This window comes from Cyprinus carpio, chromosome B7 (assembly GCF_018340385.1).
Source record: "Cyprinus carpio isolate SPL01 chromosome B7, ASM1834038v1, whole genome shotgun sequence".
NCBI lineage: Eukaryota > Metazoa > Chordata > Actinopteri > Cypriniformes > Cyprinidae > Cyprinus > Cyprinus carpio.
The window spans coordinates 40,119,963-40,135,009 of NC_056603.1; the positions used below are offsets into that span (position 1 = coordinate 40,119,963).

Here is a 15,047-nt window from a genome sequence, read left to right on the forward strand (position 1 = left end):
TTTAATTAAAAAAAATACTGCTTGATCCTTTCACTTTGATTATGTTATATTGTTAAATTACTTAAAGTCTATTCATACTTACTCATCTGCCTCAATGTAATATCTTTGAAATATTTTAATTTCTTCATCAGCAATTTAATTAATTGCAACTAATTTGATGAATTAATCAACATACTATGTAATTAACTCAGTCAATTAATTTATTTACAGCCCTATTACAGAATGACTGCTCAGAAAATGAGACTTGGCTGGTAACGCACTTACTCTGACATGCATTTGAATATGACTCTGGTCATTTTCCAGCCCATTCTGCCCTTTTCTCCGAAGTGGTTCCTGTCTACTCTCAAACAGTCCCCTGGCAATAAAAATAGTGCAAATGTCAAAAACTGCTCTGAAAAGCAAAATGTCACAAAACTGTGGAGTTTGAATAAATTGCTAAATTCAGCTGGAACCAGGGTGAAGTGATTAGCATACAGGCTCTGAGTCTGATACATACATGGTTTCGGCTTGTGACAATTCTTGATCTTTTTTCACGTCCCATCTTTTGAATCTCTCTCTAATGTATATTAAACATGTCGAATGACTGAAGAACATGATAAAAAATATGCAAACACGTCAATGTGTTTAAAAAGAAAGGCAAGGAAACATCACGTTCACCATGAAATGAGCAACACCAAAGATCTAAATTTAAGCCAATATATGTGGGCTTGAGTGTAACTGGGGAGTATTTCAAGTTTCAGCTCAGCAAATCTTTCACAGTGACCTTGGAGAAAGTCAGCCCATCGGAGGGAAAAAGGTGATATTAGTAATAATAGAGAAATTAATAAGATGGCAGGGTAGCCTGAGGGCTGGGCAGACGAGTCTTTTGGGTGGGAGGGGGATGTTGAGGGAGCTGGCTAAGAAAGGGAATTGTTGGAGGAGGAGGAGGGGTTTGGGACATTGTAAGCGCATGATTTCCTCAGCAGTGGTGCGATAGCCTGCACCGCCACACGTCAAGGAGGAGCAAATCAAAGCGAGCGCTTTTGATGAATATAAAACAGAGAGTCCTGCTGAGAAGCACTCTCGCTCTAATCACACAGCCGTGGCCACCGCGCCGGCCCCTGCCGCAATACTTCCCAGCCCTGCGCCAAATTAAAGGACGGGGGGTGCAAGGAGAAGAGGACGGACAACACAGACAATTGTAACAAAAGGCTTGCTGTAGAATAGCAATAAACATCCTGCTCTTCCAGAAGTCTGAAGCTTAATGTTGAGTGGGAGAAAGGAGGGATATGTGTGTGGGGGGGACTGCTCTACTTTGACAAAAGCTACCAAGTAAAACCACATATGATGCAACTCTATCAACCTTTAACACATTCAAATTTCCAAAGCTATGAAGAGCACAGGGTCAGTGTTAGCATGGTTTCATGGCCTTATTAACCCCTGCTGGTAGATGATGTAACTACACATAAACTTGGCTTTAAAAACATTCTTTGGCATGTAGTAGATGTTTTATCAGTGTCCAATTCACTTATGCTCTTACAGGGATACTTCACTCAAAAATAAAAATTCTGTCATCATTTACTCACCTTCTTGTCATTCCAAAACTGTATGACTTTCTTTTTTTCTGTGGAAAACATTTTGAGAATGGCCACGTTCACACAGCAGCAGAATATGCTTGTCAGTCCTTTATTTGTGTCCTTAACCCTCTGGAGTCGACCAACGCAAATACGCGTTTTGTGGTATCTTCTCCTAATAACCTGAAAAGAACTTAAATTACACTTTCAGTTTTGATCGTACAGATAAGAGCAATACATCAATCGAATCTGTAAAAGGTCTACATTTATATGTATATACACTAGTGCTGGGCGGTTTGACCAAAAATTTATATCATGGTTTTTTTCTAAATTATGCCGGTTTCCCGGTTTATGACGTTTTTTTTTCTCATGCATAATCAGGTGTACAATGCATTTTCTACTGGTTGATATTCCAAGACGTGCTTTTAGCCCGACAGTACTTGCATAAAATGGTTGTTTGGTCGACGTCGGATTTTTGGAAACCCAAAAACCCTCCAAACAACAGACCAGGCTCCTCTATTTGGCACAAGTTCTTCTGTGTCATGTTCTACTAGTTCTGCAGCATCCATCTTCCCTGTAACGCCTGTTTCACACATACTCCGTCTGCAGTGGGACACGTTTGCAGTCCGCTACTGATCCGTGGCTGTTTAGTCCACAAACACAACATTTGTTCATTGTTTTGATTTCATATCATGTAAAAAAAAAAACACACACACACACACACACACACACACACACACATATATATATATATATATTTTATTTTTATTTTTTTCAGCATTGTGAGTCTTTTATCACAGAACAGTAACAATCTTTCATAGTTATAGACATTAGTTTAAACTTAATAAATATAAACAACGCATTATTCATGCATTTGACTTCTAGGGTTTGTATAATAAGCTGCTCAAGCAAGCGGCAAAACATTTAAACACAATAATTAGCCTACTTTTCTTGTTAAAATATTTAAAATTAAAACACCACAGACAGAAACAGTCTCATGCCTTTTGCATTTAAATCTTTATCACAAGCAATCCCACGGGTCTTAATGAACTTTGTTTTTCTGCCTGCCTCCATAAAAGTGAATATATAGATTGTTTTCCTTGTTTATCTAAAAGTGCACTTTTCCTTGTTTTAAACCTAGCCAAAAACCCATGTGTTGCGTGTGAAACAGCTTTAATTAGTATACATTTATTGTGAAATTACTGCATTTCCGTGTAAATCCATGTTCATTTTTCCCGTGAACAATGCGCTTTCACTTTAATTCAGCACGTGCAGCACAGCAATAGACTCGGTTCATAAACGATCGCTGCACTGCTGCAGACGCACCGCTCCTTGAACGCACTGATGGACCGCAACCTCGTGCAGTATGAACGCTTGAATCTGTTAACATGGGTGCGTAAAAAAAATATGCAACGCATACGCACTGCAGACGGAGTATGTGTGAAACAGGCGTTATAACGTAACACCAGAGCACTACTGTGTTAACCGCTGTCGCTGCTTAGAAGTGCAACATTGTAAAGGGTCCGTCTGAAACAGTGTGCCGCGGCCGCAGCGCAGCATAACGTTCCGAACGTTGAGTAATTAAATACATCGGTATGGCAGTATATTAAAAATTAATATCGTAACGAAAATATACACCGGTTTTCGGTGTAAACTGGTATACCGCCCAGCACTAATATACACATAATAACAACAAAACTTTGTGCATTTATAAAATAAAGAAAACAAACAGGGTGCGATGCCTGTCGCCTTGGATCTGCGTGATCTTCATTTTGAAACGCGTCATTAAAATGAACTGTAACTCAGCAAATACTCAACAAAGAGACATGAGGGAGCTATCTATAGAAAGCTTGACATGTCTACATCGAAAACAAACATTATGTGATAAAGTAATCCATATGAAAACAATGCAATGTCCAGTCTTTCACGTCTCCCTTCATTATATCTAATGTGATCATGCCTACGCACTGAGCACACTATTGATATTTTAATAGACAACGTGAAGCTCGCAGCATGTAAAAGCCCCCATAACAACAAACAAAGCTGCGAGACTGTTCTTCAAGTTTTTTTAATTTTACTGTTCACTTCACGCTGAGAGGAATGATACCGGTACATAATTCACCCCAAGAAGAATTGCTGAGAGGAATAAGATTTGGATTACCTCAGAAAAAAGAATGAAGTGGCTTAAACCAACTGAGATCATAAACATGAGTAAGTCTTTTTTTATTATTAATATTAATCTACTTGTATTAGTTTCCACATAACTTGTACACATTTTACTAGTTAGACTTTTATCAAAATATAACTCCTGACTAAATGTATAATCAAGTGAAACATTATGAAGTTTCATTCACATCATCTAAATGTTTCATGATGCCAGGGTTTTTTTTTTTGTTTGTTTGTTTTTTTTTTTGTAATGTTCTATAACACACTCCCATGAGTCTCTTAAAAAATGTTTATGTCCTTCAGAGCACATAAACAATATACACTTTGGAAATGCTAGGTATGTGATGTTCATTTATATATTTCAACATGACACAATACCAGTCAAAAGCTTTTGAACAGTAAGATTTTTAATGTTTTTGTAAAGAACTGAACTTCAGCTCACCAAGCCTGCATTTATTTGATCCAAAATACATAGTTGCATTTGCTAAAGCAGTAATATTGTGAAATATTTGTACTATTCAAAATAACTGCTTTCTATTTGAATATATTTAAAAATGTAATTTATTCCTGTGATCAAAGCTAAATTTTCAACATCATTACTCCAGTCTTACTCCAAGTGTAACAATATACACTATACCATTAAAAAAGCTTGGAGTCAGTATATATAGAAATTATAACTTTTATTTAGCACCCAAGTGATGATAAATACAATAATCATGTTACAAACGATGCTGTTCTTTCAATTCATCAAAAAAAAATTGTTTTGAATAAATTATTCTTAGCTTTTTTCAACATTAATAATAATAATAATAATAATAATAATAATAATAATAATAATAATAATAATAATAATAAATGTTTTTGAGTAGCAAATCAGAATATTAGAATGATTTCTGAAGGATTGTGTGATTGGAGTAATGATGCTAAAAATTCAGCTTTGAAAGTCAGCTTTGATTGTTCCTAATAAACTGTTTAACTGCACTCGCGAGTAAATCTCAAGTTGTTTTGTGGGATAATTAAATATATTCTAAATAAACTATAAACATAAAAATATATACATTTATTTTGTCCTCACATTCTTTCTTATAACTCTTCCCTCTCAGTCACAAACCTGACTGAAAGGCTCATTATGCAGCTCATTATGCGTGCCTTTGTCTTCTCAGGTGTGAATCACACTAATATTCATGGTCAATCACGCCTATTCGTATTTGCCCTTTCGAAACAAAAAGTGTCAGAAAAATGAAATCAATCTATTGTTTTCTGTGAGTGAGTAAACAAGATGATTTTCACATCATTTTGAAGCAAAAATACTAGGCTGCCAGATCCAGGTTTGACAGTCTTGTGAACAAATGTTCTGTATGTGTTTTATGATTATTTCAGTGACTTCAAAATTGCAGTTTTTCACTAACCACGCATAAACATTGTTTTCTCAAAAACACAATCATGTACATACATGCTATTTACATATTATTGTAGCCCAGTTTGTACTGAATACAGCATTTTCAGACTTTAGCCATGTATATGTTTATAAGCAACTGAAAAAAGCACAAGAGTCAGGGCCCCCAAGACCCCCTAGACCGCAGAGGGTTAATACGGTTACGTTCATACACAGTTTGGTTTTTGACGAGTGTGACAACTGCATTCTATAACTGAATCACACCCGTAAATTTTCAGGACTCACAACCGCATTCTCAGAACACACGCAATGTTTGAACGGAACAGAACTGGACAACTAGTTGTCTGACTCGTCATACAGTGCGACAGGGAGCTTCTCTGCCACACAAATGCGCGTCTACCATGTGTTACATGTTTCCGGTAACTTACAGTGACGGAGAAATGAACTGTGTGTCATCTGAAATGTTTAGATCCCGTCAGTTTTCCACCAGAGCCGCTCCCGTCAGTTTTGTGTTCTGCACGCGATTCAAATGCTCCGCTCTCCACCCAAATTTAAAAGCTGCTGTTGGTTAATGAAGATTTGATGAATGAACTTGTGGCTCTATTGGATTCTTGTCATGTCAGAAAGTGATAAGACTTTCAGTTTTATGGACATCGCCATCTTTAATTTTACTTTGGTCACTGTCAATATGGTTAGGGAAACGGGCTTGACTCCCATTGCACAATCATACAGACAGTATTCTAAACACAAATGTAAGCTGCTGTGTGAGCAGGACATTTTGGAGACTCACACTTGTAAAGAAAATGCAGTTGTCAATTCCAAAAACTGACAGTGTGAACATAGCCGATGTCTGAGTGTTTGTTGTTCATACAATGGAAATCAATGAAAAACAATTCCCAGTGTTCTTCAAAATGTCTTCTTTTGTGTTCCACAGAACAATGAAAGTCATACAGGTTTGGAATTGCATGACGGTGAGTAAATGATCACAGAATTTTAATTAAGTGGACTATTCCTTTCAAAGTACAACTTATGTTTTCCCTGTCTACTACCCTTCACATAACAGCTTATGTGACGGTCAGTCGTGAATGGTTAGGGACATGGCACTTTGTTATGTTATTAGCTAATTAGCATTGTCATGACTCAATTTTCCAGAGTCCCCAGAGTGATTAGTCACATGGCATTAACAGTTCACATGATTGGCTCAAAAGGTTCTGTGGTACCCATGAGCAAAGATGGCAAATTTTAAATAGTATACTTCAGAGGGTTTCTATGTGAGCCAAACAACTTCACAGAGATGAATGGAAGTGCTAACAGTTTACAAAGACTGTTCACATACTACTATGAATGGAAGAATATGCAATGGACAATATGGTGGAATAAGTCATTACACCACTGCTCCTCTTCCCGTAGAAACAGTCAGCCAATCATGAGCTAGGGCAGAGGTAGGCAACATCGGTCCTGGAGTGACGATGTCCTGCAGAGTTTAGCTCCAACCCTGAAAAAAAAAATGCACTTGTCTGCAGCCTTACTAATACTGAAGATCTTGATGAGCTTGTTCAGGTGTGTTTGATTAGGGTTAGAGCTAAACTCTGCAGCACAGCAGCACTCCAGAACTGACGTTGCCTTTCCCTGAGCTAGGGACTGCACATCGGCATTACCAACCTGAAATATACATCGTACATGGAATGATTGTGAAAAATTTTGTTGATGATGTGTGAGTTGGCCAGCTGTTTTTTTTATGAATTGCTGCCGATAGACACTGCAAATACGGACATAGAAAAAACTTTCATTGTAAGGGACATTGGTTTCCCCAGTTTTTATAGACCTTTTAGTTATATAGACAAAATAGACATGAATATTTCAGCAAGCATTTGAGGGTTGTTAAGGGGTCTACCACACCACTGAGTGTTGTAGCCTTGACATATTTTTGTAGGATAAATCCCGGAAACTAGTTAGCATTTGGCACGTCTGGTTCCATCGTCCTGATGCCAATAGAATTTTAAATATATTTTGGTTAAATACCAGAAAATCTTCATTTATTCAGATTCATACAATCTGAAGATATGTTCACACTTTATTCTATGGTTTAAATACATCACTAATACCCTATGTCATTTTTTAAAAGTTTTTACTTGTCTTGAAAAAGATGCAGATGTTGTCAGGGACATTAAACATCATCACATCGAGCTGGTAAACTCAATTACTCACTAGTTGCTTTCCCAGCCTCATTATGTTTATAAAAGCTTTCTGCAAACTATTCTTAATTAAACTTTCAGGGAAAATGTTTTTAAATAAAGAGTTGTCACAAGCAACGACTTTGGTGTTGACGTTAAAATCATGCGACTGTAGTGTAGTTCATTTATAGAATACGTTTAGCTTTATACATCTGGCGACTGTATTTAAGCTTCAAAATTCATGAAAGATGTTAATTTGTGAAGATTATAATGTTGAACAAAACATGTAAGAATTATACATTTCTGTTGGTCACAGACCTTATTTTCTGCAATTATCCAAAAGCAAGTGGCAAAATCCTATTGGGTTTTTGTAGAGGGAGCCAGGGTGATGCTAACTTCTGTGTTGGCCTTGCCACGTCATCACTACAGTGCTCTATTATCTCGGGATGTAATTTGCCACAGTGCTTTAAAAGACAAAGTCAAAGGCACAACAGCTCTTCACCGGTGAAGTGTAGCTCAGTGCATGCATCTCAGAGCAAGACCGCCTGTTAGGTGTCACCTTCGAAAGAGTGGTGTCGCACAACAAGTCCAGGAGCACTTCACTCCGATCTTGACTCTTAGTCTCTGCATTGGCCTTCATATGGAATCCAGCGTCAGAGCTCCAAACCCTGCTGCACTTCTAAGAAGCTGCATCAACCGCGGGTCTGTCGGATGCAACCCTCCAAGGCGCTGGCCTCATGCAAATCCCTGGGCAGCACTTGTCTCAGAATTCAGGGGCTGCTCCCACCCAGACCCTGAAAGTGACACATGCGTGGTTGTCACCAGCGTGTCACCTCCTGCGCACTGAAGTATGAGGCAATTTCCTGTGAGCAGCATGTAGCTGAGGAAGCGAAAGGGAGGGGGACCGGCCGTACCTTGGCTCCACTGTTCTCTTTGATACTGTCAGGGAAGAGTAATAGCTTTCTGTTGCTGCTCCTACTACCAAACTAATGTTGTGTGACTTTGGCTCTCCTTTGCAATGCGTTTCCGCTACAGTGAGGGCAAGAATGATGGAGAAGAGAGAGGAGAAGAGCAAAGTAGGGAGATAGAAGACAAGGGTAAGGATCCTGACAGCCCCTGGGGCAGCTGGGAAATACCCAAAGAGTGGGCAGTAAGAGCAAGTGATCTGACACAGATAACCTCCCCTTCTACTTACCTTGCCCATTGGCGCCACAGGAATAAAACCGCAACCTTTACATATTGCCACAATATCTCAAAATATAGCAAGTTCACTCAAACATTACAATTATTTTAAGAAGCCTGTATTTAAAATGCATTAAAGCACCATATAAGTAGCCTATTCAACTAGTGAGCTATATTCCAAGGTTTCCTAAGCTATACGATAGACCTGTGTGACGAAAGTACTCTAATTTAAGATGTTATTTGAACCAAGTGTGTTGTTGTTTTTTTGTTGGTGTTTTTTTAATTTTTATTTTTTTTGTCTAAATCTTTTTGTTTCATCTACAATATGTTTAAAACACAATTAATTCACACAATGACATAAATACACCTTTTTTATGGTGAACATGCTTCTAGAAAACAAATAAGAAAATCTAAATTAAAAAAAATATTTTTTAGGGGGCATAAAGACAAAAATATCAGGATGATGCAACTGTCCTGACATCATCATTAATATATATGTGTGTGTATTAAAAGAACAATTCTTTAAAAGAGAATCCTAGGTTGTTTTTACATGCTCCTATATGACACTATTATTTATACACACACACACACGTGCGCACACACACACACACACACACACACACACACACACACACACACACGCACACACAGTATATTCATGTTATTTGTTAAAAAAGGACTTTTTACACTAAATAGCTTATTAATTTTTAGTTGATGGTTACACCACATGACAGCTTGAGTCATTAAATTGAAACTTTTCTTCAAAAGATAACTTTTTTTTCCATCTGCACTTGACTATTTCTATTCTATCTACTTATTTTTTTTTTCATTTATTTATTCATTATATTTTATTTATTATATTAAAACAAAATTGCTATCTGTACTGGGTTAGACTAACCAAGACTTGTCACAACACTTACATAATATTGTTATTTTGTTGGTCTGATTGCTTCTATTGGCCTCATTTGTAAGTCACTTTGGATAAAAGCGTTTGCTAAATGACTGCTAAATGCAAATGTAAAATGGTAACAAAGATTTTCAAAACAACACGAAATCAAAATAAATACAAAAATACATTTCTAAGACTTGCCGTATATGTATCTGGATTTTCCTTGATCAGCTACAGTTTCATTCATTCATTTTCCAATAATCTCCTCCTCGACTGTAGCTCATTTTTATATATTCAAACTTGTTGCAGATATTAGTTTCAGAAGAACCAGTAGATTTTGGCATCATTGTCTAAATGCAGCTTTTAAGTTTGAATAAGCACATGGGCGAATTAGATTTTATAAGAACTGCAGATGACAAGCTTATCAAAACTCTTGCATGAACCATTCCTCTAACGTATGCTAGGTGACATTTCACCTCTGCCAAACAAATCCTGAAACCACTCTATTCCACGATGAACAGGACGAGACACTCTCAGGCTTTTAAACAGCCAAATCAATCGCCTACACCATCTCAAACCACCTTAAGACCCTTGATATTTGATTTTACTTGAGGGTCACCAACCAGAGAGAAAAAAATCTCCAGACATCACCTAATAACATGAAACGACATGCACAATTACATCCTGAATCACTGCATCCAACCATACCAAATCCAATAACCGACTTAGAAAAAACAATTTATTTCCTTAGAACAATTTTCATGTTAGACAAAAACAAAAAGCACTTCGTCACTGTCTGTCTATTCGCTCCACAGCTGACCTCTTTCCCATTTCTCATTTAATCCTATCCAGAAATTATATGATAATTATACCAAACTAGTGCCTGATTAAAATTGCACAATATTACAATTCATTAGAGTTAACTGACTCTCAGTGTCTCTGGGCTTTCAGCCAGATGCGTGAAGATGTCAGCAGCCCCCAGATGGGAGACGGAGGAGGGACAGTGGCTCTATTCAGCCCCTGCTTCAGCCTCATCAGAAACTTCCACACAGACTCTCGCTGCTCCTCCAATCACTCAATGGGGATGTGGGTTTTCATATGTGTGTGCTTGAGACCAAGATGGATGAAGCACTCCAAATCTCTGTACATTAATGAATAGTTCTGAGAGCTAGAGCTCCCATATGAACCAACCCAATAATGTATTATATATGATTGCACCATAAGTTGACATGAGAGCAATTCTCCATCAATATTGTACTGAAAATTACTAATACTGTAAATGAACACTGATCATTTTAAAACGTATTGTATAATGCCTATTCTAAACCAGTGGTAAATTTTCTTTAACCCTATAAAGTTTGCTGTATCATATTTTGATGTCACTGACTGTTTTTTGGTTTTTTTTTATGAAGCATACATGACTTTTAAAATAACTTTTAAATAGTTGGTAATATTTCAGGACGAACATTTAATGGACTGAAGCAACTTAGGTTAACTACCAATTTTTTAGAAAAATCTTGCTAAAATGTGAGTACAAAATATGACACATCAGGCTTTTGTGGAACATTTATTTGTCCCTCTCAATCATCCTCATACTGCTTTGAATTATATGTTTTGTCCCCCTCAATAAAAACAGCAGAATGTTTTCATACATTTTTCATAAAACTAACCATTTAAATATCAGCTTACTAAGATATATTATGAGGAGATTTAGATTGACAACTGATATTTATATATATTTTATGTCAGCTGTATTTTACTTCTGGTCTTATGAATATCAGCAATTTCTACAAATTGCATGTTTTCGTTCAGTTTGGGCCTCTGAATAAAACTGAGATGTATTTTCTCCTCAAGCTGAGATCTATAATCTCATATGATACTATATGAGCCAAATAAAAGTCTGATGTATTAAATATGATGTTCAATAAACTCTTCCATTTAAAAAAAAAATAATTGAACTATTATTTTGTATGTCAAGCTTTACAGGGTTAATTCATCTACTATGTCCTATGATAAAACAGGTCTCTGTTTTGGTTCTAAATACTGAATGGATAAACCACATTTGAAGCTGTTGTAATACACCCATGTTCCATTAACTAAATCTGTTGAATTCTATATAAACAAACCCGCTTTCATCAACACTCTCTAAATAGCATACACTCAGGCTAACAAACCACATTACTTGGTGTAAATTTTGTTTACTGCAATAATTATTAATAATATATTTAACTTATATTATCGCAGTAAGCTACTTAAAGCTGTGCTCTACAGTTCATCCATCATTAGCAGTGTTTTTGGCATTCATGGCCTTGAGTGCATTTAATAATTTAAATATTAAAAACCAGTAGGATATCCATTTTAACCCCAACACCTTTTTCAACACGTTTTTGGTTTGTTATAGAACCATGCTGACATGAGGTTAAGAGTAAGTGAGGTGTGAACACACACTTATAAACAAACGCTTGCTTTTTGGGGTACTTACGACATTCAGCGTGGTGCTGCTACTCTCTGCTTTCTCAGCCAGCTCTAGTCTCAGCTGAGCTATATACTCCTCTGAACCTTGCACCTGAACAGATGAGAAACAAAGTTTGTTTAGTATGTCCCTCTAAGTGGCACAGGACTAACAGAAAGCAATTTAAAGAATGTGAATCAACAACCATACTGCTAACCTTGAAAATCTGAGTCAGAATGCAAGACAAATGCAAACAATGTCAATGTTCTTATATACAAATGTGTTGTTGTGCTATAATAACAATAACCCTTCAATATTCTCATCTCCACAGGTTTATTTGGACATTGCATCACTTTGAGTGCTAGACAAAGCCTGGTGTAGTTTTAACAAGTGTAATGCCTGTGAAAGACTTCTTCAATCAAAACCTGACATGCCAATCTTTCATCCAGTCATCTGGGCTGAAGGGGAACATTGAGCTGATTGAACTGTTTGCTCTACAGCTTCATCCCTGCAGTGATTCTGTTCTCACACTGAACCTCCTAAAAAGTCAATGAGATGCTCAGCACACTAAATTAGTTGCTCTCTCACTCACATGGAGGGGGAGAGGACTATATAAAGAACATTTATAGGGCTACAATTTACAAGCCTATATATATATATATATATATATATATATATATATATATATATATATATATATATATATATATATATATATATATATATATATATATATATATATATACACAAACCTGATTCCAAAAAAGTTGGGACACTGAACAAATTGTGAGTAAAAAAGGAATGGAATAATTTACAAATCTCATAAAATTATATTTTATTCACAATAGAATATAGATAACATATCAAATGTTGAAAGTGAGACATTTTGAAATGTGGTGCCAAGTATTGGCTCATTTTGAATTTCATGAGAGCTACACATTCCAAAAAAGTTGGGACAGGTAGCAATAAGAGGCCGGAAAAGTTAAATGTACATACAAGGAACCGCTGGAGGACCAATTTGCAACTTATTAGGTCAATTGGCAACATGATTGGGTATAAAAAGAGCCTCTCAGAGTGGCAGTGTCTCTCAGAAGTCAAGATGGGCAGAGGATCACCAATTCCCCCAATGCTGCGGTGAGTTTCTCCGAGAAAAAATTGCAAAGAGTTTGAAGTTATCATCATCTACAGTGCATAATATCATCCAAAGATTCAGAGAATCTGGAAAAATGCGTAAGGGTCGAGGCTGGAAAACCTTACTGGATGCCCGTGATCTTCAGGCCCTTAGACGGCACTGCATCACATACAGGAATGCTACTGTAATGGAAATCACAACATGGGCTCAGAAATACTTCCAGAAAACATTGTCAGTGAACACAATCCACCGTGCCATTCGCCGTGGCCGGCTAAAACTCTATAGGTCAAAAAAGAAGCCATATCTACACATGATCCAGAAGCGCAGGCGTTTTCTCTGGGCCAAGGCTCATTTAAAATGGACTGTGGCAAAGTGGAAAACTGTTCTGTGGTCAGACGAATCAAAATTTGAAGTTCTTTTTGGAAAACTGGGACGGCATGTCATCTGGACTAAAGAGGACAAGGACAACCCAAGTTGTTATCAGCGCTCAGTTCAGAAGCCTGCATCTCTGATGTTATGGGGTTGCATGAGTGCGTGTGGCATGGGCAGCTTACACATCTGGAAAGGCACCATCAATGCTGAAAGGTATATCCAAGTTCTAGAACAACATATGCTCCCATCCAGACGTCGTCTCTTTCAGGGAAGACCTTGCATTTTCCAACATGACAATGCCAGACCACACACTGCATCATTTACAACATCATGGCTGCGTAGAAGAAGGATCCGGGTACTGAAATGGCCAGCCTGCAGTCCAGATCTTTCACCCATAGAAAACATTTGGTGCATCATCAAGAGGAAATGTGACAAAGAAGACCTAAGACAGTTGAGCAACTAGAGGCCTGTATTAGACAAGAATGGGACAACATTCCTATTCCTAAACTTGAGCAACTTGTCTCCTCAGTCCCCAGACGTTTGCAGACTGTTATAAAAAGAAGAGGGAATGCCAAGCAGTGGTAAACATGGCCTTGTCCCAACTTTTTTGAGATGTGTTGATGACATGAAATTTAAAATCAACTTAATTTTCCCTTAAAATGATACATTTTCTCAGTTTAAACATTTGATTTGTCATCTATGCTGTGTGCATATATATATATATATATATATATATATATATATATATATAATAAAATTAAATTCTTTCCTGAATTTTGTGTTTCTAATATCATATAGCTTTCACTGCCATTTTATAAAACTGAAAGTTTTACCGTTCAAAATGATTATCATTTTGACAATAATAAAATAAATATTTCTTGAACACACAATTAGCATGTTAATAATTTCTGAAGCATAAATCCCAAACTTTTGAATTGTTGTGAAAGCACATTTCATATGGAGTACATGAGATTAAGATATGAAACAATAACATCCAGCTGGGTCTAAAAAATTCTGCAGTGTATCTGATACCTGCTCTTGAAGCTCTTTGACTCTGGCCTCCAGCTGAAGGAGCTCTTGAAGCTGCTGGAGCTCGTGCTGTTCTTTCAGAGACATCTCCTGGTGTAGCTCAGTGATGACATCCTGTAGTTCCAGGATCAGAGCCTCTCGCTCCTCCACCTACAACACATGACCGCTGCCATGTCAAAAGACTGTTGTACTAGACTGTTATGTGTTGAGTTGCATTGTTATTTGTGAGGGTATTAAATATTAAGAAAACTTGGACACAGTAAGATCACACAAAAGAGGTCTGGGTTTTAGCAATGACTGCTGCAGGGACATGTTCAGACTAACAAGCATGTGCACATGAGAAGTTGGGAAGAAATCACCTACAAATGTCCAAACAAATGTCTAAAGCTCTGGTAATGTCATGCCATCTAAATCAGATTTCGTGTGTTTACCATGACAGATGTCATAAAACTACCCACCACAACATCAACTGTCTGGAAGGCCAAAGTTTTTTTTATTCACTTATTTGTATGTATTTATTTTGCAAGACAATAAATAAAAAAAATTAAATAAAAAAAAATTTGAACCTGTATCTCCAAGTACAAAATTGAAAATACAGGTAAAAAAAAATTAATAAAAATAAAATTATATATATATATATATATATATATATATATATATATATATATATATATATATATATATATTAAATATAAAATATAT

General features: G+C 36.7%; 1 protein-coding gene across 2 annotated transcripts in view; it reads right to left on the reverse strand.

The window, feature by feature from the left end:
- Nucleotides 1-15,047, reverse strand: part of LOC109053859 (trichohyalin-like) — a 227,183-nt gene that overhangs the window by 146,675 nt on the left and 65,461 nt on the right. For both annotated transcript variants that reach the window (XM_042728648.1, XM_042728646.1), the window contains exons 3-4: nucleotides 14,349-14,495; nucleotides 11,843-11,926 (exon numbers count right to left, since the gene is read on the reverse strand). In XM_042728648.1, the coding sequence (XP_042584582.1) occupies nucleotides 11,843-11,926; nucleotides 14,349-14,495 (231 nt within the window). The remainder of the gene's footprint in view (nucleotides 1-11,842; nucleotides 11,927-14,348; nucleotides 14,496-15,047) is intronic.